This window comes from Mycetomoellerius zeteki, unplaced genomic scaffold (genome assembly GCF_001594055.1).
Source record: "Mycetomoellerius zeteki isolate Tzet28-1 unplaced genomic scaffold, Tzet1.0 scaffold64, whole genome shotgun sequence".
Lineage (NCBI taxonomy): Eukaryota > Metazoa > Arthropoda > Insecta > Hymenoptera > Formicidae > Mycetomoellerius > Mycetomoellerius zeteki.
The window spans coordinates 347,745-372,167 of record NW_017257654.1 but is presented as its reverse complement, the minus strand read 5'-3'; the positions used below and the strand labels follow the sequence as shown (position 1 = coordinate 372,167).

Genomic DNA, 24,423 nt, shown 5'->3' with positions numbered 1-24,423 from the left:
TTAAATTACATCATCAAAAAAGTTGCTCGAACAACAGAAGTAACGGTCGAAACCCTGGGCGAAGTATATTATAGTTGAAGGGTCCCCACTCTATGAAGGGACACCGGGCCCATATTACGTGAAACCCCTCCGTGACAACCCCCCGAGCAGTCGCATATATACGCGCAGATATGAGGGAACGCATGAAGAAACGCCCTTTGCGCATCTGCTGTTAAGGGAACTTGCGAGACAGTTTAACGAAGGCAACGGTCGTGAACACATCGCGTAGAGAACGAAAGTGCGCATCCTTGGCGGACATTTTTACGCGCCGATACATTGCATTCTGTCCATAAAGAATTAATTTTATAATTAAGAGATCAGAAATTTAGAATTTATTATTAAACTTCAATAAAAAAAACCTACAAACGTATTCTTATATAAGTGAAGTTACTAGAAATTCATCATTATTTCGGTACATATTATGATTTTAATTCAATAATCGTGTTCTTCGAAGAAATCGAGTGATACTTCAAAATTGGTGTGTGTGATAATGCCATTTAATTGTTAAGTTAAAAAGGGACATATTAGGAATTCGATGTATAATAACATTTTTTGAAATTTATATACAAGATGTGTAAAAAGATTTGCAAATTAATATGCGAAATTGACTCGCCATCAATGCAAATAGTGAATTTCGCATTGGAGACTTGGCGATCTCCTATTTATATCAGTAGTATGCTAGTTATACTCGTTAATCGATCTTAAATCTTAGTGATTTTAAACGTTTATGCTGATTCCTAGTTAATGTATAAAAGTGCTTAGAAGACTCATCAATTTGTGCGTGTTTGTAAAAGAGATTAAATTGTGATCGTAAAAAAGATTGTCAACTATATCAGTGAGATTTATCAGTGCTACATGGTATTTAATAATTTAGTTTATAAATCTTGAAGATCTGACACGCCTGTGATTACTTTTAAATACTCAGCATTGTCGCAAAAAGTTTGAATCAATTATTATAAATGAAATGTGCTAAACAAAATATTTATTCTTGTCGTGTTTTGCACTTGAATTAAAACATTTTATTTGGACGTAACTTGCGACAGCCCGTAAAAATTCGCCAAGTAGTTATTCAAATCTTGTTAAACGTACTACTTATTTAGCTAATAACGTCTCAGATTTAACCATTTAACTCTCAATGTATCTCTACAAGTTAATGCCAGATTTATTCATTAGAATCATACTAGCTTGACCTAAATCTTAATCATCTTCTTTTCTTAATCATTTTCTTTCATCCTCATTTTCTTTCTTTTCTTCTTTTTCTTCATTTTGATCATTTTCTTTTTTTAATTATTAATAAGCATTTTTATCTTTTCTAAGTTTCTCAACGCTCATTGCGAAGATTGCATCGCAAAAATGTATATTTTTCTTTTTTATCGAGAAAGCGAAAAACACGTCATTCAATGAGATAGCTACGAACAGCAATCATGGCTCAGCCACCTGAATCGGTGCCGGTGCATTGCTACACGAATCCGTCGTTTTGTCGTCAATCGGAGTACATCCCGGACGATCATGTTAACGACCTACCGCCGCCGCCACAGCAATTTCAAGGAAGCGACGATTTACCTCCGCCTCCGCCGCCGTTGCAATTGCAATGTCACGTCGCGGGTCAGAGCAATCCGGCCTTCCAAGCTCCGCCGGAGACAACGCTGGACGTCCGTGAATCGCGGGATCGGTATTGTTATCTGGAGGGTAACAGGGCCCCCACGCACAGGAGATACGCCAGTCTTCCGGTGGAGGAATCTCGCGTGACTTACAACCAGTCCTCAAGATACGAATACATAGAGCAGGACGAGGCGGAGAGGAGCCAGTTACCGCGCAGGAACTCGTCGAGGTACGAGTTCATTCCACACCAGCAGGTGCAACAACGTTCCACGCCAGCGACCAACCAAGACGATCGAGGAGGGCCGCAGACGCGGACGTGTCGTAGCAATGCCGGTAGATACGCTGTTATACCGGGTGATCAAAATTATCAAGAAAACAACTCGCAATGGAGTAATGCAAAATCACCACCTCGACATATCAACACTCCGCAGGGTAATCATTCAACTTTTAGCTTCAGTTTCAGAAATATAAAAGTGTGTCTTTCTTCGTGTTTGTCATTGGTTATTTAAAGATGCGTTACATCTCAAAGTGTATTTTGTGGAGTACAATTTTTTTATTAATTTAAAAATTATTTAATTTCAATGCTTTTTCCTTGATTTTTATGTAAAATCGCATTTTGCAGTACTTATTTGCAAATTTTATGAGAAAGTAATATTACAAATTAAATCAAATTTCTTTATACATACTCATAAAGTTCTAATAAATATTTGTGCAAAAGATTATTCGGATCCACTGACTCGTTTAAAAGTTATTTATCTAAAGCTGCAACAAAATATGATAGTCGTTGAGCTGCATAAGCCAAATTATTTGTTTTATTTTTTTTCAGTTGGTTTCAAGGCATATTTATGACTAAAAATTTTTTTACTGATATTGACTAATACTGGCTCTTTTGACTAATTTCTTGGCTGATTCTTTTAACTAATATTATACAGTCAAAACATCTTTAATAAAAATTGTTCGATTATTTGAGTATGAAGTACAAAAAGTAAATAAAATATATAAATTATTCAAATTTGTACGATTTGCAACAGGTCGTTACGTTAGAGTACCTTTGCAAGAAGAGATTCCGCCGGCGCTTCCGGAGAGAAACGTGCAAGAATTCTCGGTGTCGCCGAAGAATAATTTAGCTACTCAGAAACTACACGAAATATTATCTACACCCAGAAAACCGAGATCCAGATCCGAAGAGAGGACGCTATCACCGAAGAGGCAACAATCATTCAATCAAACCAGCACACCGCAACGAAGAGCACTCACTCCTGGCGGATCTCCAAATGGTCCGAAATTTATTATCGCATTGTCCTCTTCGATGCTTATAATATAATAATAAATAATATTTTTATGACACAATAATAAATAAATATTGTATAAATTAAACTTTGATTCAATTTATCGTAAGACAGAAAGTAGATATAAAATTTTAGAGAAATATACACTTAAAAATAAAAAATTTTTTTAACTTCTTTGGATACCATACTTTCATCAAGTTGTTGATCATATTTCATATTAATTAATATTTTTAAATACTTCTTCAATTATCAAAATAAAATGTTTCTTTTTCTGTTACTTCTATCAGGTCGCACTTTTAGTCCAACACGAACAACTCCTCAAAATACACCTCAGCGAGCCTTCTCGTCCATAGGACCTCAGACTTCGACACCTAATAAGGAATCATCAGCCCGCAGATGTCTTCCTCTGCTAGAGAACTCATCCCGACAGCAGGATCTTTGTCCAGCCAATAATTGCGGTCGGCTTCGTTATGTTGGTACTGCCCCAGTCGATTTAATGAATATGAGTCATGAACCGCCACCTCGTTACGCTTACACAGAAAGCGGCCTCGAGTCCATGCCGATGATGTCTGGATCGCCCAAATATCAGATGGTACCCGCTGATAAGAAAAATTATCAAAGCGTAGAAAGCGCATTTTTGGCTCGAACCGCCGTCGTAAGTGATACTAAGCAGATAATGTTGCGAGAGATAAAAAGAAATAATCATATTAGTTTAACGAAGATTTTCTCATATTAGGTACCACCATTATCTCCACCGAATAGTGACGCGAATACGACTCTGGCAAGCGGCATGGAAAAAAGTGATAGAAAGAGCGCACCAATACTTCTCATATTAGTCGGTCTCCTCACATGCGGCCTTGCCTTGTATCTGTCTTGGTCGCAAGGAAGAAGGTATAGAAGAGATTTTCTGATTTTAGTAAATTATTAACTTATTAAAGAGTTAATGAGAATTGAGCACAAAAAAGTGTATAAAAAGATGCGTAAACTTGAAATAAATTTTAAAGTTAATAATAATTCAATATAATACATTCTGATGTTTTATCTTATACTTATCATTATTTTTTAAAAAGAACTTTTCAAATAAGAATTATAATGTTTAATGATCAGTTTTATTCAAGTAGTAATTAGAACATTTTAGAAGCACGTGTTTTACATACATAAATGTTAAATAATTTTATAATCAACATTTAATAGAAAAAATGTTGTTTTTAGATACTACTTTGACAGTGCAGTCGGTTGCGGTGCCTGCTGTGCATTAGCAGGCGCATGCAGAAGTCTGCGAAGGACCTGGACAGGACTCGGCCTAGCTGGACTGTCGGCATTGAGCTGTGCTGGTCTTTTGCTACTTGCAGCTAAATCCCCAAAGGATGGCACACCTCTTCACGACATCACTGCCGGCGCCTTGTGCGGTGTGTCGGTTTTAGGCGCTGCTTTGGCCTTGTTGGCTCTTCTGAAACCGAAATGCAATCTCGGACGTCATAGACGAGTACATTCTTGGATACCACGATTCTCTCCTTAAACTCTAAAGCTATTCTGACAACTGTTAAATATAACAATAAACATAATTACTTAAAAATTGTTTTTATGAAAGAGAATATGTAAAAATGCTACTATATAATGTAGTTTAATCATATATAAATATTCTTGCCACATATCTATTATAATTGAAAAATATCATTTTATATTATAAATATCGAGATGAAATAAGTTGTTCAAAGAGTATCTATTAAGAGTACACTTCAGGAAGTTGTGCTACAAATAAAAAAACATATGATGTTTTTTCCAAAAAATGTTCATTGAAGAGTTAGTAAATTTTCTAAGCTTGAAAATTTAAAGATTAATCTTCTGTTCAATCGAATGTATGTACACAATGAGATCTCAGTAAAAAATTTAAAGCGTATAAAAGATCATTGTCGTTTAAAAGTACTGTTAAACAATATTGCTTATAAAAATCGTTGCTCATGTTCTTATAAGTACTGTTAAATAATACTATTTATAAGGACAGTTGCTCATGCTCTATAAATTATAATTTTAGTCTATTGAAATTCATAAATTCTTTATTTTGCTTATTTATTTATGTGAATATGTACAATTGGGATTCTCATATTCTTGTAGACACGAATTATTCAAAAGTTATTACATTTTAAATAAATCATTTATACTTATTAATATTATTATATCATACGTATTAGGCAGCCTTATAAATGACACCATCAAATCATGATACCATCTTTAAGTACAAAGATTTCAAATTGGAGACATAAAAAACTTATTTTTTTGTAAAAATTATTATTTTGTATGAAATATTTTGTAGAAAATAAAAATTATGTGAAAATATACTGTATAATAATAAAATTTCGAAGAACATTTATAATTTTATTACTGTCCTTGCTTGTTTCAACGAATATTAAATTTACATATATGCGATATAATTATTATATTTATAAAATTTCGTGACAAGCTATAAATTTCTAAAAGTTTTATAGCTTATGCCTTATGCAACTCTACTATTTGACCATTAAAAAAATGAAATATCTTTCAAAATTTTTACAGGAAGAAAAATTAATATAAATGAATATCTATATATAACGATATAAGCATATTATCTTTAGTTATCATATATAATTTTATTATTATCAAAAACGTGTTATTTCATAAATTATAAGCTTTTATTAGATATTGTTATATTAGATCTTGTTTTAAATTTTTATCTGCATAATGTAGAATCAGTTCACAGCACATTGTTTGATTTATTCTAATATAATATAAAAATGATATATGTACATCCTGTAGAATCGTCATTTCCTGATGTGTCAGACACGTTTAGTAGATACGGAATTTATTATCGCGAATTTATAGAAGGAAGTCGAGTTCCTTTCTACCAGTTATTGCCTGTCGTCCAACAATCTGGATCGTGTAAAAAACGGACTATATACTTCAATAAAAATTTAATTCTCTTATTAATCTATCGTTTAAATCAAATTGTTGTGTTGAATTGCACTGAAGTGCAATTCTATTATTTTCTAATAAAATACAGTGACTTGTTCACGCAAATTTTATTTAAATGTATTCGATGGACAAGATTGCTGTTCCATTAAATCCAACTCGGCATAAATTTTTTTAAAGTGACATAATGTGAAATAGCCTAATTAATTAGATATATAATATTTATTTTATTATATTAATTGCTTTATTTACTTCCACTTTAATAATTGTTAAACTTATAAAGCACGTGTGTTTTCGTTGATAATGAAAAAAACAACGATGAATGCGCTAATGTTCTTTATTTTCGCGAGTCATGTGTTACATATTTTTGGAAAAGTAACTGTATTGCGTGGACCATTATTATCTAAGAGGCCCGACAAAGTAAAATTGAGATGTCTCTCAGAAGATGATGGCGGCGCCCTTGTATGGAACTACAACTTAATCTGGTATTATTATCAAGCTGAAAAAAACAATTTACGTAAGTTATTAATCAAAACTGCGATTTTACAACTTGCAGAACAAAATATACTTATGTTTTTTTCTTAAAAAATTATTTTCTGTACTTTTACATGTATACTAAGATTCTTATCAAAATTTAATTAATATATCTTTTAAATAAATTTATTCATATAAAACATTTAATAGATACTTTCATTTACATATTCGCGGCAATGTATTTATTATAGACGTACTTATCATTATTTCAGAGTTTCGCGATGTAATTGCATTTAACAATAATGCGATAAATTGCAAAATGAACGCAAACGTAAGCTGCTTGGAGGCATGGACTAAATACGATTGGTACCTTACAAATTCTTTAAAAACACCTATGGGTCCAGTATTTGATCAACGATGGGAAGGTAAATGTTTCTTTTGTCGTTTGACAATGTATTATAAACTGTTACAAACAAAATATAATTTTGAGATAGCTTCAAGTAACATATACTTGAAATTTTCAGAATTTGAAGAGTATAAAAATCTTCAAAATACCTATGATTATGTAAATTTCGAACTTACTGCCGAAGTAAAGCTCTCTTTTTCGGTTCGTGCATCTCACGACGCGCATATATTAATTTGCAACGGTACAAATTATATCAAAGATTCTTGCTATTGGATTATAATAGGAGGTTGGGCTAATGCATTGTCCATCATACGGAAATGCGTAACGGGAGTGCCTTTACCCGGCGAATTTCCAGCAATAGGTTCAAAATGCAGGGAACCATTAGTTTCCTTCAAGGTAAATATATATATATATACACATGTATATGTGTATATTGTGTTTCTCTTAAGCAATCGTACTTTTGTATTTTACATATAGTTAACAGAATCTTCAAAACTCTAAATCCTTGAAAATTGTTGGAAGTACATCTTTATGTCGTATTTAAAATTAATAATTAATACAGCATGAACCATTATCTGAAAGTGAATGGCGAACATTTGTTATTACGTGGAACTCTATGATGCGGAGAATAATTGTTTATGATACTGATAAGATTATTATGACATATGTAGACAAAGATGAACCTTTAAGCGATAATTATCATATGTTTATTAGAAGTGTCACAGCGATGTTATTTCGATTCCATATATGTAAGTGTAGATTTCTAATAAATTTCTATCAGTCAAAATTATTTTAAATCGAGCATCAAATATAATGAAGGAAAATGATATCCACAAATGTATTTTTCAGATGATTTTCTGCATACGACTGTTGAAAACGCAATTTTAACAAGTCCTGTTTTTCAATTTAATAACAGAACAATGTGCATACAATTATTAATTGGTCTCTGCGCCGAATGCGAAGCAAATATAGTCTTGCATGATTTTACCAACAATGATGTGTTTGTAACGGTGACAGCAAAAGGCTCGAAAGCAATTCATGGCTTACCTACGTGGCAATCTGTCAAAATCAAAATAAATTCTTCAGCAATCGATTATAATACTGACAGTAAAATGATAATCGAATTGATTCCTAAACTAAATAAGTACAGCTCGAATCCATTGTGGGCGATAGCGAACGTTCGTCAATGTCCCCAAAATGGTGATAAAAGCTTGTAACTTTTTATTTTTTTTATTATATTCGGTAATACTTTGCACGTTTGTCAAACATTACAAACTTTCCACAAGTTAATTTGTTTTGTACGTATAAGTTAGTTTATTATTTTTTTAGGAGCTTTAAGAGAGGGTTTTATGATTTCTGGGCAAGATTGGAAAAATCAGCTTGAATATTTTTGGCCGAATGAAACATGCCAAAAATTATTTTATGATCAACATGCCACCGTAAATCATTTATCGCGCGTCAAGTTCGATGTAAATCTGGGTAACTACTAACAATTATTATTTATGTACGTCATATAATTGAAGTTAATAATATATATATATATATAGCATATTTATTCATTAAGTCTTTAAAATAATAAGCTAGAAAGATTATTTAGTCTAAATCTTTAAATCTACAAGCTGGAAAAATTATTTTAAAATATAATAATAATGTTTTAGCAGATACTGACACATATTGTCCTGAAGGAAAGATTGGACCGCAATGTTCATTTTCTTGTACACATCATCTAAGTAGTAATTCTGACTGCAAAGGGATTGAACTTTGTTATGAAGATGGTTGCACGTGTGCTCCAGGTTTTTTGGGAGACAGTTGTTCTGAATGTAAATAATTTCTAATGTTATCAGCACTATTTCTATTTTTATGTGTTATATGAAATATTCAAATATTTAATTTTTGAGCTTTCAGCTTGTAATGCATATACATATGGTCACGGCTGTATGAAGACATGTGGCTCATGTTTCTACAACGAACAATGTAATAAAGCAAATGGAGAGTGTAATAAAGGTTGCAACAATAATAGTGAAAAAATTTACATATCACCTTTATGTCAAACAAGTAACAATCTTTTATATGATACATAGCATGCTGCTTTTATATTATACTATAATTAAGCAATATCTATCATTATTAGATACATGTGTACAAATATATCAATCATTTTACAGGCGTAGACAAGCCCGACAAACCTACAATTATTTCAATAAGTGAGACGACTATTCACGCCGTTATTCCTATAACATGGAAGGACGAATATGAAAAAATATCGATTCATTATTCTTTTGGCATTCGAGTAACATTTTAAATATTTTGAAGTATTATTTTTTTTTAAATTCCTTAAAATAACAAGAATTAGTATTTGAGTAGTAATCCAACAAAGTTTATAATCGATACAAATATTTGGATATTGCCTATTCTATAATAAAGTGAAAAGAAGAGTTTAATTTTATGATACATTTTTTACAGACAAATGTTGAATATATTGAACAACCATGGAACGAGTTATTTCGAAATATGACACAACTTACAGGAAATTTTGAGAACTTGGAACCTGGTGTTACTTATCATATCGGTTTGTTCCTAGATATTGCTGGTATAAAAATACATAGTGATTGGCAAGTAGCTGAAACTAAATGCAATCGTGAGTGAATATTTATTTAATTTAGAAATTAAATTAATTAATGTTAATTTCTATTGTATGTAAACAATTATTCAATCCTTTACTCTTAACATTACACCCTATATAAATGGAATTATATAAATTAAAATTATTATATTATTATTATCTACGTATTTTTATTATACAGAAGCAACTTTAATTTTACATTGTATGATACAAAATTATTTAAAAATAATTAAAAAATTACAAATTAACTTGTTGATGTCGGAAAGCTATCATATCTTTATTATTGTGAAACTCGCAATAAAAATATCATTTCAGCTTTTATTTACTTTTATGAATAATACAATACTTTCTATAATAATTCTTTGCATTATACATAATACAGCGGTTGAAAACTTCAACATAACGCCCAAAGAAAACAGCATCACTATTAATTGGCAACTCAATCCAACAGTATGTAGATATTTTATATTAAATTTTATTCAAACCTCTTTTAACTTTGCATATTGTATTTAAATTATCACATTTTATCACAGTATTTCGAAATAAATAAAACCCACCTTTGTTTCTTTTTATCACAGCAATTATATTCATGTCCGACAAATTGGTATTATCTGACAGTTTATAAAATAGATACGAGTATGATAGTCAGTTCTTTGATACCTACATCTTTTGAATACGAATTGGAATATTTGCCGTCATATACTTCTTTTGAAGTGATCATATATCATAAAAATCATAAGTTATTTTCTCAGGAGATTCGTACGCTTGAAGGCGGTGAGTTCACTTCAAAAGAAAAAGTTTGTTTGTATAATTTTGCAATATAAATATGTATTGTGTTAAATATGCTTTACAAATTATAAATAAAATTTTACAAATATAATTCACAGTCCCATCTAAAGTGTCAGATCTTCAGAGTATGTTGTCGGCTAATACAGAACTTATTCTGATTTGGAGAGCTCCACTTGAACCGAACGGAAAAATAGAGACATATGAAGTATTTTTAAAGGTAATAAATGCACATAAAAAAATTGGTTATCAATTAAAATCAATTAAAAATTTCAAGAGCTGATTTGTTTTACATTCGTTAGTGCTCCACAATATTCGAAGTATCAAACCACGATCAAGCGCGATATTATTAAAATTGTACGCAAATATTTAATTTTAATTATTTCAATTATAATATTAGATTTTTCATCGGAATGTGCTTCAATTTATTATGCAGATTACGCTTTGTATTAATTTTAGGTTGAAGAATACTTTGGTTGTAAGAACTTAAAAATATCTACACCAACTAATCACACTATTGCAAATTCTATTACAAACATACCAACCATCACAATTCGAGATTTACATCCGTACAGATCTTATAGTGCGCAGATCAGAGCTTATAATTCACGACATTTCAGCATGTTTGCAGAGACAACTTTTAAAACAGCACAGTCTGGTATACGTACATTTACTAGAATTATTGTTAATACTATAGATAAAGGATGCCGATCAATTCATTTATTTAATTGTTTATTAATTTCTAATAATGCTTTTAGTAATATATATTGATATACATCGTGTAATATGGTTCAATTAATATAAATTAATAATAAAAGTGTTGAGAAGGACTATGAACCATAAGAAAACAATATTTAAATTGAAGATATAATATAATTAATAAGAATTAAAATAATAATATAAATATATTGATATCTTACATATATATATAAAAGCTTCTCACAAAAATATAAAAATCAACTGTTTTATAGAGATACCATCAGAGGTATTTAGTCAGTTAACAATGCAAAATTGGAAATTGTCATGGAGTCCGCCTAAAGATTGTACGACGATTTCGGGACTACTGAAAGCCAGAATAAAAATACACGGCAATAGTAACGCTGTTAAATATTTCAATGTAACCAAACAGACTAGTCGCAATTATATCGATTTGAGTGGATTAGATCCCAAATTAAACGGTCTTGAGCGATACGTGGCAACAGTATTCGTAATAAGAGAATTTGTGAGCAAAGAAAATGCCTCCGCTTATAAAAAAATCGAATTTGAAACTCCGCCGACAGGTAAAACTTTATATTATTGATACTTTGATAATTTTTTTCTGTGAATAATGTAATTGAAATAACAGCTCCGCCTGGAGTAACCAATTTAGAGGTCGTCGAGATTGATATTCGTCGAAAATCTGCAATGATACATCTGAGATGGCAAAGTCCGCTTCCACCTCTCAACGGAAAATTACGTGTTTATGGTGTCCAGTTATGTGATACATATAGCAAACATTGCTTAGATATTCAAGTTCAATTGAATGAGTTTTGTGACTTGTGGGACGATTATATTTGTAAAGTTATTCATAAACCGTTCAGATTTTCTCAAATGGAGATTAAGGTAAAATAATGTTAAGATTCACGACTTTTTCAATACTTCTAGTAAACGTAAATAAATTATGTGGCGTAATAGAAAAAATAAGCCAGTGAATATAAAAATCGTATGAAAAATATGTATTATAGGTTTTCGCGTACAATATGGACGTTACTGAACCAGGCCTCCCAGTCTTCGTGATACACGACATGCTTCATAATACAAGTAAAATTTCAAATTTAGTAAATAATTGCAAAAATGTTTATCATGTGCAATAAATAATTATTTAGTGTCAAATATAAAAACAAAAAAGGGTTAATGAGAGTTTATTCGCGCAAGAATAAAAATCGATTTATTACCAATTCGAATGAATATAATTAATTAAGCATAGACGTTTCGGCTTGCCTTCGAGCCATCATCAGTATGTCGAACATGTATTATATATAAAGGTTACAGAGATTTGAATACATGTTACACATACTAATGATGGCTCGAAGGCAAGCCGAAACATCTATGCTTAATTAATTATATTCATTCGAATTGGTAATAAATCGATTTTTATTCTCGCACGAATTACCGGGAATAAACTCTCATTAGTTTGTTTTTATATTTGACATTCTCGAGAGTTATTATTTGTTTTATTTTTATAATTATTTAGTGTATTTTTAGAAATTTTCGAAAATATATTGCAAATTAATTTAATTATTGCTTCGAATAAATATTACAATCAGATTATATTTTAGCACCGGATGCACCTGGGAATTATACCTTTAAAGTCAACAACAACAGCGTGGTTGATCTAAAATGGCTTCATCCTTGGAGGACAGGTGCTCCTCTTGAGTCTTTTCGCATTCGAATAGTAGAAAGCTCCTCAAATCTGAGAAGACGTCTTTCTCGATCATTCATGGGCGAAGTACTTGAATATCCGGTGACACAATACATGCGTAACTACAACAAACAGTTATATTTGTTTCCGTCAACGCAATACGTCATCTCTATTCAAGCTGTGACAATTGAAAATAAATCCAGCGACATAAAGTTCGTGGAAGTTCATACGCCTTCAACTGCAGCTTTTGACGGCGTTCTAGACGTAGTGGACAAATTCGATTCCACAATTTTATTAAATATACCATTTGTTATAAACGACACTCAAGATAGCACGATGTACATCATAGTAAAGGGCTATAATTTTTGCAAGCAATATTTGAAAGTGCCTGAGAAATTAAGAGCACGAGCAGGCATAAAGATGAACGAAATCGCTTGGCTAGCTGCTGAAATTTCTGTATGTATACAAAATAGTTTTGAATTCTATGCATTATTTTAACCATAAATAATCTTGCAATAATAATTAAGTAATAATTGATTAACTACAAAAATTAAGTAATAATTGATTAACTACAAAAATTTTAATAGGTATAGTCATGTTTTATATACATATAACTAATTAAAATAAAATTAACGTTACTTAAATCACAATAGCAATATTAACATAAATGATAGTTTTAGAATGTATATTTAGAATAAAATATTTTTGCTTTCAATTGTGGCAGACCAGTGAGTTCGCTGGCAAACAATTCACGGTCGGTGACAATTATATTTATGGTAATGCAAAGAATTGCCCATTAAAATCTAAAGGATATTATGAAATAGTGATTATTGTAACTGAACGGAATTTATTCACCGAGTCCATCATGCTTGCAAAATCGGTTTTTATTGGTGAAGTTCCACCGAAGCATCACGAAGCGTGGATCATACCTGTCATATTACTCCTTGTTGTGGCAGGCGTAGCTTTTTACTTGTATCGAAGGTAGTATCTTTCCACTTCTTAGAAGACAAAATAATATATTGCTACTTCCATTTATTAATATTTGTCGTCTAAGCACTTTAGACAAAATCATCTGCTGATATCACAAATCAAATTTCATTGCCTTACAGATTAATTTGATGTCTATTGCAATTCAACGTGTAATTTTTTTACAGGAAAAAGCAAAAATTGACTGAACGGTTAATGCAAGATGAGATGATTCTTTCGCAAAATATTAAAAACTTTCAACAAGAAACGATATCCTCGATATCGAATTCAAAGCAAGATCTATCTACTTCTTCTGACAGACAATCCCTACCACGGACAATCACGCCGGAAATACCAAACACCAGTGCGAACAACAACGAAGAAAAGACAGAAATGTCGTCGTTAGTGAAGGTGAAAGATTTCGAAGATTATGTCAAGCAAGCGATACAATCAGGATTGCTCGATAAGCAATACGAGGTAAGTTTTTAATTTTAGTTTTAATTCTGAACTATTAAATTGCTTTTTCGATATTTCTGAAAACTTAACGTTTTCACATTGAATTAAATAGCACAAAATCTTAATCATATATAAATCTTTTTCAATTTATGGGAAGTCATATTATTTCCCTTACTCTTTACTGTAATAACTGCAATTTACAAATGTATTCTACGATATTAAGATATCGCGGACTTCGTTCTGTGTTCGAAGTTCTCAATATTTTATGACAGAATCATCTCGTCTTGCATTATAACTGCTCAGTCAATACAATAAGATTATATATATTTTGTGATCTTATTTCGAGATATTTCCAAGAGGACAAACTAAACCATGGGATTACGGGAAATTACCGCAGAATAAATCTAAGAATCGATATGGAAATCTTATTGCGTGTAAGTAAAAACTCGACCATAGAATAGTTTTGCGCAGTACTGACTTAATATCACTTATTTGTGTTGAATTGTACAGATGACGAAACGCGTGTGATATTAAAGAAACTTCCGGATGACGCTCACTCCGATTACATCAACGCTAATTACATCACCGTAAGTCCTGATTGATCATAAGTGTCTCAATTTCGAAGTATAAATAATAATTCTGTTTACATTACATTAACGACAATTTTTTAATTTAATTAAATTTAATTATTCAAAAAGGGTTATAAAAAGGATAAGCACTATATAGCAACACAAGGACCCAAACCCAACACTGTCATCGACTTCTGGCGCATGATTTGGCAGGAAAACGTTCTTATTATTTGCATGTTGGCAAATGTGATTGAAAGTGGAAAAGTACGCTTTTTGGAGTAAGCTTTCATTAAATCATTATCGTTTTGCACAAATAGTTTAACGATAATGGTTTTTCTAGACAAAATGCGAACAATATTGGCCGGATATCGGCAAGAAGAAGAAATACGGCGACATCATTGTGCTAAATGCGAAGCACAATGTCTTCGCTGATTATTGCTTCAGAACTTTCAATGTCACTTGTGGAGAGGAAACTCGTAAGGTACCAACATTTTTTACGCATATTAGACGCAATAACTTTTATTAAATAATACGCATCAATCATAGATAGAACATCTGCATTACACGGCTTGGCCAGACCATGGCGTGCCATTGTACACGCACTCCGTAGTCACGTACTTGAAGAAATTGTTGGCAACACCACCTGGAATCGGACCTATGGTAGTCCATTGCAGTGCTGGCGTGGGAAGAACCGGGACCATCATTTTGTGCGACATTTGTCTCCGTCAAGCAGCGGCAGAAGGGGTAATAATATCTTGTTTATCGCTTCGATAACGCCATTTGCAGTAATTAACTGCATTCAGTATTTACTTTAGTAGCGCAATTATTGGCATAGTATTGTCCAAATATTGGCCCAACATTGGCTCAATATATTCTCAACATTTAATCAATATATCGCTAATAAATCGCTACTAGGATTAGTACATAAATTACGTGAAAGATAATGATTTTTATTGAATAAAATTGTTTAGGTAGTCGACGTTTTTGCCGAAACGGCATCCATCAGAAGCGAAAGAGCTAATATGGTGGATAATAAACAGCAATATCTGTTAGCGCATTTGGCATTAGTGGAATGTTTGCTTTCTATTCCAACCACATTGCCATGTAATGAGATGTTACTGACACAAATCAAAGCGTTAAAGAAACAATTGCCGCTTCAACAGCAAAGGTATGTCTTAAAAACTCGATTTTAATTTATGTTTAATCTTGAACTGTTTAAGCTAGGTGATATTGCAAAAATTAATTATTCCATGGCCTTTAGATTACAGAATACGGCATGGCAAGATGAAGCCCTGCGACAAATTACGTCTCCCCCGCCATTGTCGGAGTGTAATCGATCTAAAAACAGATTTCCGGAATTGATTTCAGGTTTATTTGCATATTCTAATTACATAGAATTTTATTTTATAAATTATAAGCTTTGCAAATTCCAAATTTTTATTAATTACATGATAAGCCAAGAAATTAAATTAATTTTTTGTGTAGTTAACGATAAATTTTTGATATAGTGAAAAATATCAAAAATATTTAGAAAAAATGTATTTTATTTTGTAGATAAGGTCAGTAGAATATATTTGAAAAGATTCCCAGCATCAGACGAAGACAGTGATTATTTATCCGCTGTTTATGTAGACGGAGTAAAAGTTCAGAATCAATATTTAGCCTCGCAGATTCCTATGCCATCGACGATTAATGATTTTTGGAGAATGATTGCTGAGTTTAAAGTTGAACTTATTCTAATGTTGCAGCCGCCTGATTTTCAAGATCCTGTATGTCTTTTTCTGCATATTAATACAAATTATATTTATGAGAAGAAACGTATAACAAAATGTAAATTGTATAATTACAACAACTGTTTTATTCATTTTTTAATTTTTGAATATATACGCAATTAGGTAAATAAAAGAAATCAACTGAGATAATTTATAGAATATGTCAAATATTATTATATATCAAAATTATAATAATTAAGTTATATAAATGCAGTTGTTGTGTTTATAAATACAATTATATATCCTTGAAATTACAGACTTGCTGCGCCATTGCTTCTACAAGCGGCGAGTTTAAACCAGTTCCATATTTGAATATCATAATGAAGGAAGTCGTAGAGTTGGAGTATTATACGTCACAAAAATTGTTGCTCATTGATAGTTCCGAGGTAAATCAATTCGATGCGACAATTCGATAGTTTCCATTTGCCATTACCTATTTAGCTTGATGATATTTTGTCGTAGAAACCCTCGAGAGAACAATTTGTTACTATACTGTGTTTGACGGAGTGGAAACCTAAAAAGGATCAACCACCGCCGCCAGTTATAACAATGGTGACCCTTTGGCAAGCTGCGGAGAGAATTGCGAGAGGCGATGGGCCTACTGTCACACTTTGCCAGTAAAAACTATATACATACACATATAATATTACTATTCTAAATCCGAAAAAGACTGTCATATACTATAATTTAAATTATCGTGTTTTTCTTCAATAATGAAAAAATGTTTTTTCTTTACATCTTTTTCTTATTAATTTATATATATTAATTTATATAATAATTTAATATTAAATATTTTTTCAAAATTCTTTTAAATAATTAAGTATATATTTGATTCTATAATTAATTATATATTTTTTCCAAGTAATGTTTCGTGAAATATTAAAAAATATATAACAATCTTTCAGTGATGGAGTAACTGGATGCGGTCTCTATCTAGCACTGAGTTTCCTGCTAGAACGAATGGCCGTCGAAAGAGAATGCGATGTTTCTTTAGCAGTGCGAGCTGTTAGACGATCAAGACCAGATTTTGTTCATTCCCTGGTAATATAATAATTTTAACAAAAAGAAAAAATGTTGGTAAACATTTTATCGATACAGAATCGTATTCTTCATTCTTACGATAAAAAAAATGATAAGAAACTTGAAATAATATATTTAAGTCAGAAACTTTATTTAATGTTTAGGAACATCTGGAATACCTATACGATGCGGCAGAGACATATTTGAAGTACTTTGAAACCTATGCGAATTTTTCGTAAATTAAAAATAAGTTATGATCTTAATCAAGATAAGCAGCATTACATTGTATAATAATAAAAAGTCGAATGCAATTGTAATATGCATATGTATTAAATACTGATAGATATTAAGTATATTAAACATTTGAGATTTTGTTAACGTAGAAAACATTTTATCAATTGTATTTTTGGAAATATATGAAATATTGTATTATGGAGAATAATAGCGAGTACAACTTTGTGCTTTCCTCAGTTTTTCTATTATATTACCAAGGTAAACCACCTTCGTGTTTATGGATACGCGACATACATAATATCTTTTATCCGATAATGAGGGAATGTGCATACTATTAATTTGAAATGTTAAGTGATGTAACTTTTATGAGTAATATCGTTAGCAGGTAAGAATTTGATTTATCTTAATATAGGAGTTGTAGAAGTATCGTAAACTTGTCCGCGGTTTAAAACAATGTATGTTATGAAATTAGGTGCGAAAGTGAGCTTTGACGACGGAATTATTGATTTAATATCGAACGACATTTGAAGCTGATTGTAAAACCATTACGCTCTAAATAAAAACCTTGTATTCCGTGTTCCCCAAAAATTGAATCTTTTATTGGAAACGAGAAAACGGTGCCTTTGTAGAAGCTCCTGACAAGGCACAAGAAGGAGTTGTATACAACTCCTATATTAAGAAATTCAAAATTAATTTGAGAAACCTACTGGGTCCACTTAAAAATTCTAAATTAATGTAAATGAATAAATGTACAATGTATACTTAAATTTATTTAAAACGTTCACTGCTTGATTGGTTGGCAAAGAGTTTCTTCTTAAATATGTTTTTAATGGTTCAAATATGCTTTAAACAGTGTTATAGAAAAACATGTTTAAAACATATTAAAAATATCAATTAAGCATGTTTTAAACTGTTTAAAACATGTTTAAAACATGTTTTTTACCAATCCTGTAATATTGACATTTTATATACAATTATATATAATTATAGATAAAATATGTTCATATCTATAACATTTTTTTCCCGGGAAGATATAGATCGAAACAAAAGTGTCTAGCGCTATTTCATTTGTATCATGTCAATACTCAACACGTTTTTAAAAAAAATTTGGTAATATTTTTTTTTTATACGACTTCATTATTAGAGTGAGTGTAGCTAAACAGACAGTGCATGCACTGGTTTGCTGTGATAGAGATCCCGAATTTAATTCCCGATATATCCAAGATATTTCCATAGACTCGTGTCTCCTCTCAGAAGGAAATAGCAACCCACCGAGAGTACCTTTGCCAAGAGCACTTCTCTAAAATTTCGTCGATCATAATTAAACTGTAGATTCCATATGACTGTTTAAAACCAGCGTACACACATATGAGAGAAGTCACCACGCTTGGCTACGAGAAATTATACGACCGAGGAGGAAACGACTCTATAGGCAAAGTTTCAGATTTAAGAATCTGTTTTGTTAATTGCGATAATATTTTTAAATGAAATTATGAACAATCAAAAATGAGCCTTTTATTTAACTCGCGATAAAACGTAGTAACAAAAGAATCTTAGATACGATTTTTAGCTCGTTCAAAATTTACAATATTTAAGATAATACAAAATAATAATAATAATATAATATATATTTTTACTCGAGCAAATTATTTTCTTCTTCTATTCTTATATTAATTCTAAATTTTTAGTAACTGGATAAAATCTTTTATAAAATAATGTAAATGTAATAAAAGTTTCTTATGTAATAGATACAAAAATCAAATTTTTAAAAATTAACATTCTCTTATCGATTAGTGATTCAAAACTTTCTAAGAAATTAGCTCATCAGTAAGAAAAGGAACAACATAAATTGTAATTCTATCTCCCTTAAAAACCACGTGCTAGAATGTTGCTCATAAATTCCGTGATATTGAATAATTATAATTTGATCGTTTGAAGAAAGCTAGCTCTTGTTTGGAATCCGATTTCGGCGACCATGACCGACTCACAGATTTCGCCGCAAGAAAAGTAAAAATTTCACGGGCCTAACGACTGGTGACCGAAGCTGCGAATATCCCTGCCTCTCGCAAAGTCTTTCATCTCACCGGCAGAAGGCGCCGCCATCGTGTACCTCGCTGATAAACAGCTCATGCTACATACCACAAAGAGACGCGAGCCGTCGCGACGACGCATACGAGGTATCTCCGGCGCGCAATTCTCACGTGTGTTTCTACGCGTTTCCGGTTACTGTTGGTAGCACAAATTTGCCGCGCTCAAGGAATACGATTTCCGGTGTGAACATTTGGCCGTCAAAGGCCGGGGAAATATCGAGAGGAAACTAGGGCGTATTTTATGCGGCCGTAGCCGCACCGTCGTGGAGCAGCAGGTAAGAATTCTTCGAATAAAATGCGTGCGTGCGTGCGCATGGCGAACACGTGGCGTCGCGACGGCGCGTCGCGGATGCGACGGGCCGTCGTTCCGCATCGTTGCAGTTCCGTTCTAGGCGTCGCAACCGTTGACAGTTAGCGTCAGCCAAGCTTAACGATCGACATGTCGCAACCCAAGGCCATGCGGAGGACATGTTTGCCGCTCGAACTCGATTGCTCGAAATCGCTGCAATGCGAGATTTCCCGCTCGCGTTTGAACGAGTCCCGATGAGCGACCTTGTCCTAGGAAACGAAATTACAAAATAAAGAGAAAATTTAAGCTAGATTTTTCCCGGAAATTTTTATGCCGCGCGTAACCGCGTCGCGACTCTCAAGGCGGTACTCCAAGACATATCGAGTGGATTCCGTTTACTCCGCTCGCTTTTCTGTTATGTAAGGATCACGCTCTGTAAATGTGCAATCTTAGCCGCCATCTTAAACGAGCGGTGCGACTCGTGCCGGAATTCGAATGCGCTACGTTTACAAAATTCTCATAATCTATTGCTCGATTTGAAATATTATATGGAAAAGGACAGACAGTTTGTTAAAAATAATCTATGGGTTTTCTCTTCAGGGAAAACTGAAGTCGATTAAGTTGCGTTTAATTCAATTATCTGTATTATAATTAAGGAGAAACGAACATTGTATCGATTACTTGTCAATCACAATGTCGAACAATAATCTTTTAAGATTATTGTTTTATACGCTTGGTTTTACAAAGCGTGATTCTTATTTGTCCATTGGACAAATAATCCTTTCCGCACTCTAATAACACAATTTATTGATGCAATATTGACCCAGTATATCTCCGATACATGTCAATGATTAACCAATGTATCGCCAATGAATTGTGTTGATTTTCTCATGAATTCTCATCGTTGTTTTTATCTGTATTTTATTCTTTGAGATTTAAACGACATAGTGACAAATCAACACATTGCGACGATGATTGCAAAAGACACATCCTAATAAAAAAACTTTTACAAGCATAGATTAGATTATAAACCGATAACAATTATTTTTTGAATAACAATTATTTTGTATGGAATAGATTAGATTATAAATCGATAATAATTATTTTTTGCGACATACACTGTTAGATATCAAAGGAGCAATGGTAACTTAATCCCTTGAATTAAATAACATTTTATTTTTAATTTCAACGTCAAAATGTAAATCAATTCTTTCTTTGATCGAATTGCTTATTTTTAAAGTAAATAATATTTATATTAATGTATGCATTTAGTAAATGATAAACCAAATGTTAATCAAATGTAATACATTTGTAGAATTAAATTGTTTCACTCCATTCTTTTAGTTAAATTAATGACATATTGAGTAGAAGTAGTGACTTACAGAAACGATTAAAAATAACTCAAATTAGTTTATGATGTCAAATTAAATATAATTTGACATTATAAATTTAAGTGTATAATACGATATTGAAAACCACCATGAAAATTTATTAAAACCACAGAAGATAAATCGAATTCGGGTATTTTTTAGCATATAAAAAACGAAAAGCATCATCTCGAAAAAAAAAAATGTACACTATATTATCTGTAATTTAATCTTCTTTTGCATTACAAATGACGGCGGCATGATAATTCGCTTCATTGATAGACTATTAAGCTAATTAAGATATGAATCTAAACAATAAAATTGCATAGTGAATTCTTCCAACTGTGCAACGTTTCTCGGATTTCCAACGGTAGAAAGTTTTACAATTTTTTAACTTGGATACGGAAGATGCGTATTATTACGGTATCACGATATCTGCTATCAGATGGCTGATATATCGTGCAAAGTAGGTCTTCAGCAGAGTAGCAGCTATATGTGCCAGTCGTGCGTGCACAGTTTTCTGTGAAAATCGAGATTTTGCGTAAAAATTTACCGAGTGCCAATTATTTATCAATCGCGTGACGCGACGCATACCGACTTTCAACTGCAACTCTGCAAACTGTACATGGGAATATAATATGTTACACAACTAAAAGATATTTACGTAGGAATTTGTTTACGTGGTGAGGAAGAAAAAATAATATAAATTAATAGGCTATCATGGCTCGCCTATTAATTTATGTATTTTATATTATTTCTTCTTCAGTAAAAATCTCGAGTCATTCTTCATAAATACGCATTCTTGATATTTATTTAAGAATATTTACGTTTCCCAACCGTATCTCATGCATTTCACGCATTTGAAAAATACATTTGTTGGAACTTTAAACAAAATATTTATGTTAAAATTAGACAGTTTTGTTGACGAACACGCGTTTCATTATTATGACGTAATAAATGGCAATGCTATCTCTTGCGATTAGACGTTAACGACCATACGTTCAGTATATGTTTACGCACAGTTGAAATTAAAGGAAACTTTGGCTCGAACTTCGGACTTTTTAATGCAATGTCTCGCTTATTCTTCATGCAGACAGCGATGTCATACAATTGCGCCTAACTCTGACAATCGATCCGACCGTGGCCCAAGTTGACAGCAATTTAAAATCGCTTCTGCTCCTTCGTAAGAAGATGTCCCGTAGGGTAATTCCGATTACAATTAAGATCCATCCGGCGCCATCCGGATCAAGGACCAACTCCGTTCTTTTCTACTTTCGCCGAAATCTCACCGACATTTACGATCGTTACGTGCGAAAATATCCTTAAGGCCTTGTAATCGTTTGATATTTCGAAGTATTTCCATGTTGATTGTGGATCTTGTTTTCGTCACATTTTACAAATTTGCATGTCTTTTTATATTATTCGTTTTTATATCTACGTTTGGAAAGTTCTAAATATATATAGAATCCAAAGAGAATTTTATATATACATATATTTCTTGTATATGTATATATACATAATATATTTCGTCTTTTTCTATACTTATAATACTACACTGAGAAAAATGGTCTGGTTGGATTAAATAGTAATTCTGGTGGATGATTAGAATTTTCTGGTTAAGTCTATTAGAATTCTAGTTGAAATAATTAAAATTCTAATTAAAATATAATTATTCTGGTAAAAATAAAAATTCTAGTAGATTTTACCAGAAATATTGTATCAACCAGAATTCCGGTTATCTCAATTAGAATTCTAATAAATTTAATCAGAAATTTCTGATTCGTCCATTTTCAACCAGAAATTTTTTTCAGTGTACACTTAAATTAGAAAAATATAACTTTAAAGATGAATAATTGTGTTGAATACTGAATGTAGGAACATTAACATCGTGTAAAGAAATAATCTCAGAAATATATATAACGGTAAAAAAATAATTTTCATGAGATAAAGAGATAACGATAAACTCTTTCCAATGTGACAATGTTCAACAGAACGGTGTATCGCAAATATCACCGAGAAATCTTCTAATGATAAGTGAAGGCAGCGTCTTTTCAGGGTGGAAGATGACGTCGCCAAAAAATGTCAAGGCACGCAAGATGGAGACTGCAACTAGAAGCTGGACGGCGAAACCAATTCTAAGCTCGGATTTCACGGAAGCTCCTCCGCTGCAAGAGGTCTATGTGGGCGTTTTGAAACAACGGAAGGACACCTCCACTGCAATTAAAAGTATATCGACTATTTTGCCGGGATTCGCTCATCTAAAGCGCTGTTCCAACGGGAAGTTGCTTCTGGCTCCGCTTCATTCGGACGAATTATCACGTGAGAAAGGCCACGATATTTCTCTCGGTGAAAATCAACTTAAAACTCAGTTGAAAGAGAGAGGATTCGATCTCTCTTTGCTGGAAGAGAAATTCCAGATGACGAAGGTGCCAGCCAAGGCGCCAAGGACGAAGATACAGGCCAGCGAAGCTTCGAAAATCTGGCCGGTAAATTTCCATCCTGACCAGACAGTTGAGAGCCTAATCGACGGCTCGATCTTCAATGACGATTGTTTGTACGCAATCGAGCGAATCATGTCATTGGTAATAAAGGTTGCCAGGTTGGAGGCGGTCGGCGATGAGCGCTGTACCGGCGCCACAGCGATCGTCGATCCCGAGGATGGAAGAATCCTGGCGGTGGCTGCCGCGAAAATTGATAGACATCCTATGTGGCATGCCGCCATGTTGGCGGTGGATCTTATTGCTAGACTTCACGGTGGTGGTGCATGGAAATTGAACGACGAGGAATGCAAGGAAACGAAGGAACAAACAGATGCTATCGAGGAAGATAAGTTTGGCGACGAAAGTACAGATCCAAATGTTACAACTGAAGATCAGATCTTGAAGAGGTTAAGAAGAATCAAGAGAAGATACGAAGAAGAGACACCGCTCTGTTATCCGAAATCTCTAGCCTCGCTAAAGTTTCCGGTTCAAACGTCCCTCGAGACGCAAGTTGTGCGAAAAGGGCGAAGAAATAACGGTGCTAAAATCGAGAATTCGAGGCAGAAGGAATGCGAAGATAACGCGAAGAAATGCGGACCGTATCTTTGCACGGG

General features: G+C 32.5%; 4 protein-coding genes across 10 annotated transcripts in view; all 4 read left to right on the top strand.

Moving 5' to 3' along the window:
* Positions 1-426: 426 nt before the first annotated feature.
* On the top strand, positions 427-4,483 carry LOC108728744 (uncharacterized). 4 transcript variants are annotated; one of them, XM_018457489.1, is made up of 6 exons: positions 427-517; positions 1,422-2,073; positions 2,673-2,918; positions 3,218-3,585; positions 3,667-3,821; positions 4,143-4,483. In XM_018457489.1, exons 2-6 carry the CDS (start codon positions 1,464-1,466, stop codon positions 4,447-4,449), a joined length of 1,686 nt encoding a protein of 561 aa, XP_018312991.1. In that variant the 5' UTR covers positions 427-517; positions 1,422-1,463; the 3' UTR covers positions 4,450-4,483. The 4 variants fall into 4 exon arrangements, with proteins under 4 accessions (XP_018312991.1, XP_018312988.1, XP_018312990.1 ...); XM_018457486.1 differs by lacking the exon at positions 427-517 and adding an exon at positions 774-897; XM_018457488.1 differs by lacking the exon at positions 427-517 and adding an exon at positions 774-897 and having other exon boundaries at positions 1,418-2,073.
* A 1,699-nt stretch (positions 4,484-6,182) lies between these two features.
* On the top strand, positions 6,183-17,618 carry LOC108728838 (receptor-type tyrosine-protein phosphatase F). The gene is made up of 32 exons (XM_018457637.1): positions 6,183-6,393; positions 6,623-6,775; positions 6,875-7,152; positions 7,319-7,505; positions 7,606-7,956; positions 8,086-8,235; positions 8,418-8,576; positions 8,662-8,811; positions 8,922-9,046; positions 9,220-9,394; positions 9,762-9,829; positions 9,958-10,153; positions 10,267-10,385; positions 10,625-10,823; positions 11,137-11,445; positions 11,511-11,767; positions 11,890-11,965; positions 12,484-13,022; positions 13,291-13,547; positions 13,721-14,009; positions 14,335-14,422; positions 14,499-14,575; positions 14,687-14,821; positions 14,898-15,038; positions 15,104-15,301; positions 15,529-15,725; positions 15,819-15,925; positions 16,112-16,326; positions 16,587-16,715; positions 16,792-16,946; positions 17,235-17,370; positions 17,514-17,618. Exons 1-32 carry the CDS (start codon positions 6,195-6,197, stop codon positions 17,586-17,588), a joined length of 5,889 nt encoding a protein of 1,962 aa, XP_018313139.1. The 5' UTR covers positions 6,183-6,194; the 3' UTR covers positions 17,589-17,618.
* Positions 17,619-19,714: 2,096 nt separating this feature from the next.
* Positions 19,715-24,423, top strand: part of gem (transcription factor CP2 like gemini) — a 38,602-nt gene continuing 33,893 nt past the window's right edge. For all 4 annotated transcript variants that reach the window (XM_018457583.1, XM_018457584.1, XM_018457585.1 and 1 more), the window contains exon 1: positions 19,715-19,948. The gene's annotated coding sequence lies outside the window, so the exon portion shown is untranslated. The remainder of the gene's footprint in view (positions 19,949-24,423) is intronic.
* The window catches only part of LOC108728716 (probable inactive tRNA-specific adenosine deaminase-like protein 3), a 1,302-nt gene continuing 271 nt past the window's right edge, over positions 23,393-24,423 (top strand). Inside the window, exon 1 of the mRNA XM_018457450.1 lies at positions 23,393-24,408. Within this exon, the coding sequence (XP_018312952.1) occupies positions 23,393-24,408 (1,016 nt within the window). The remainder of the gene's footprint in view (positions 24,409-24,423) is intronic.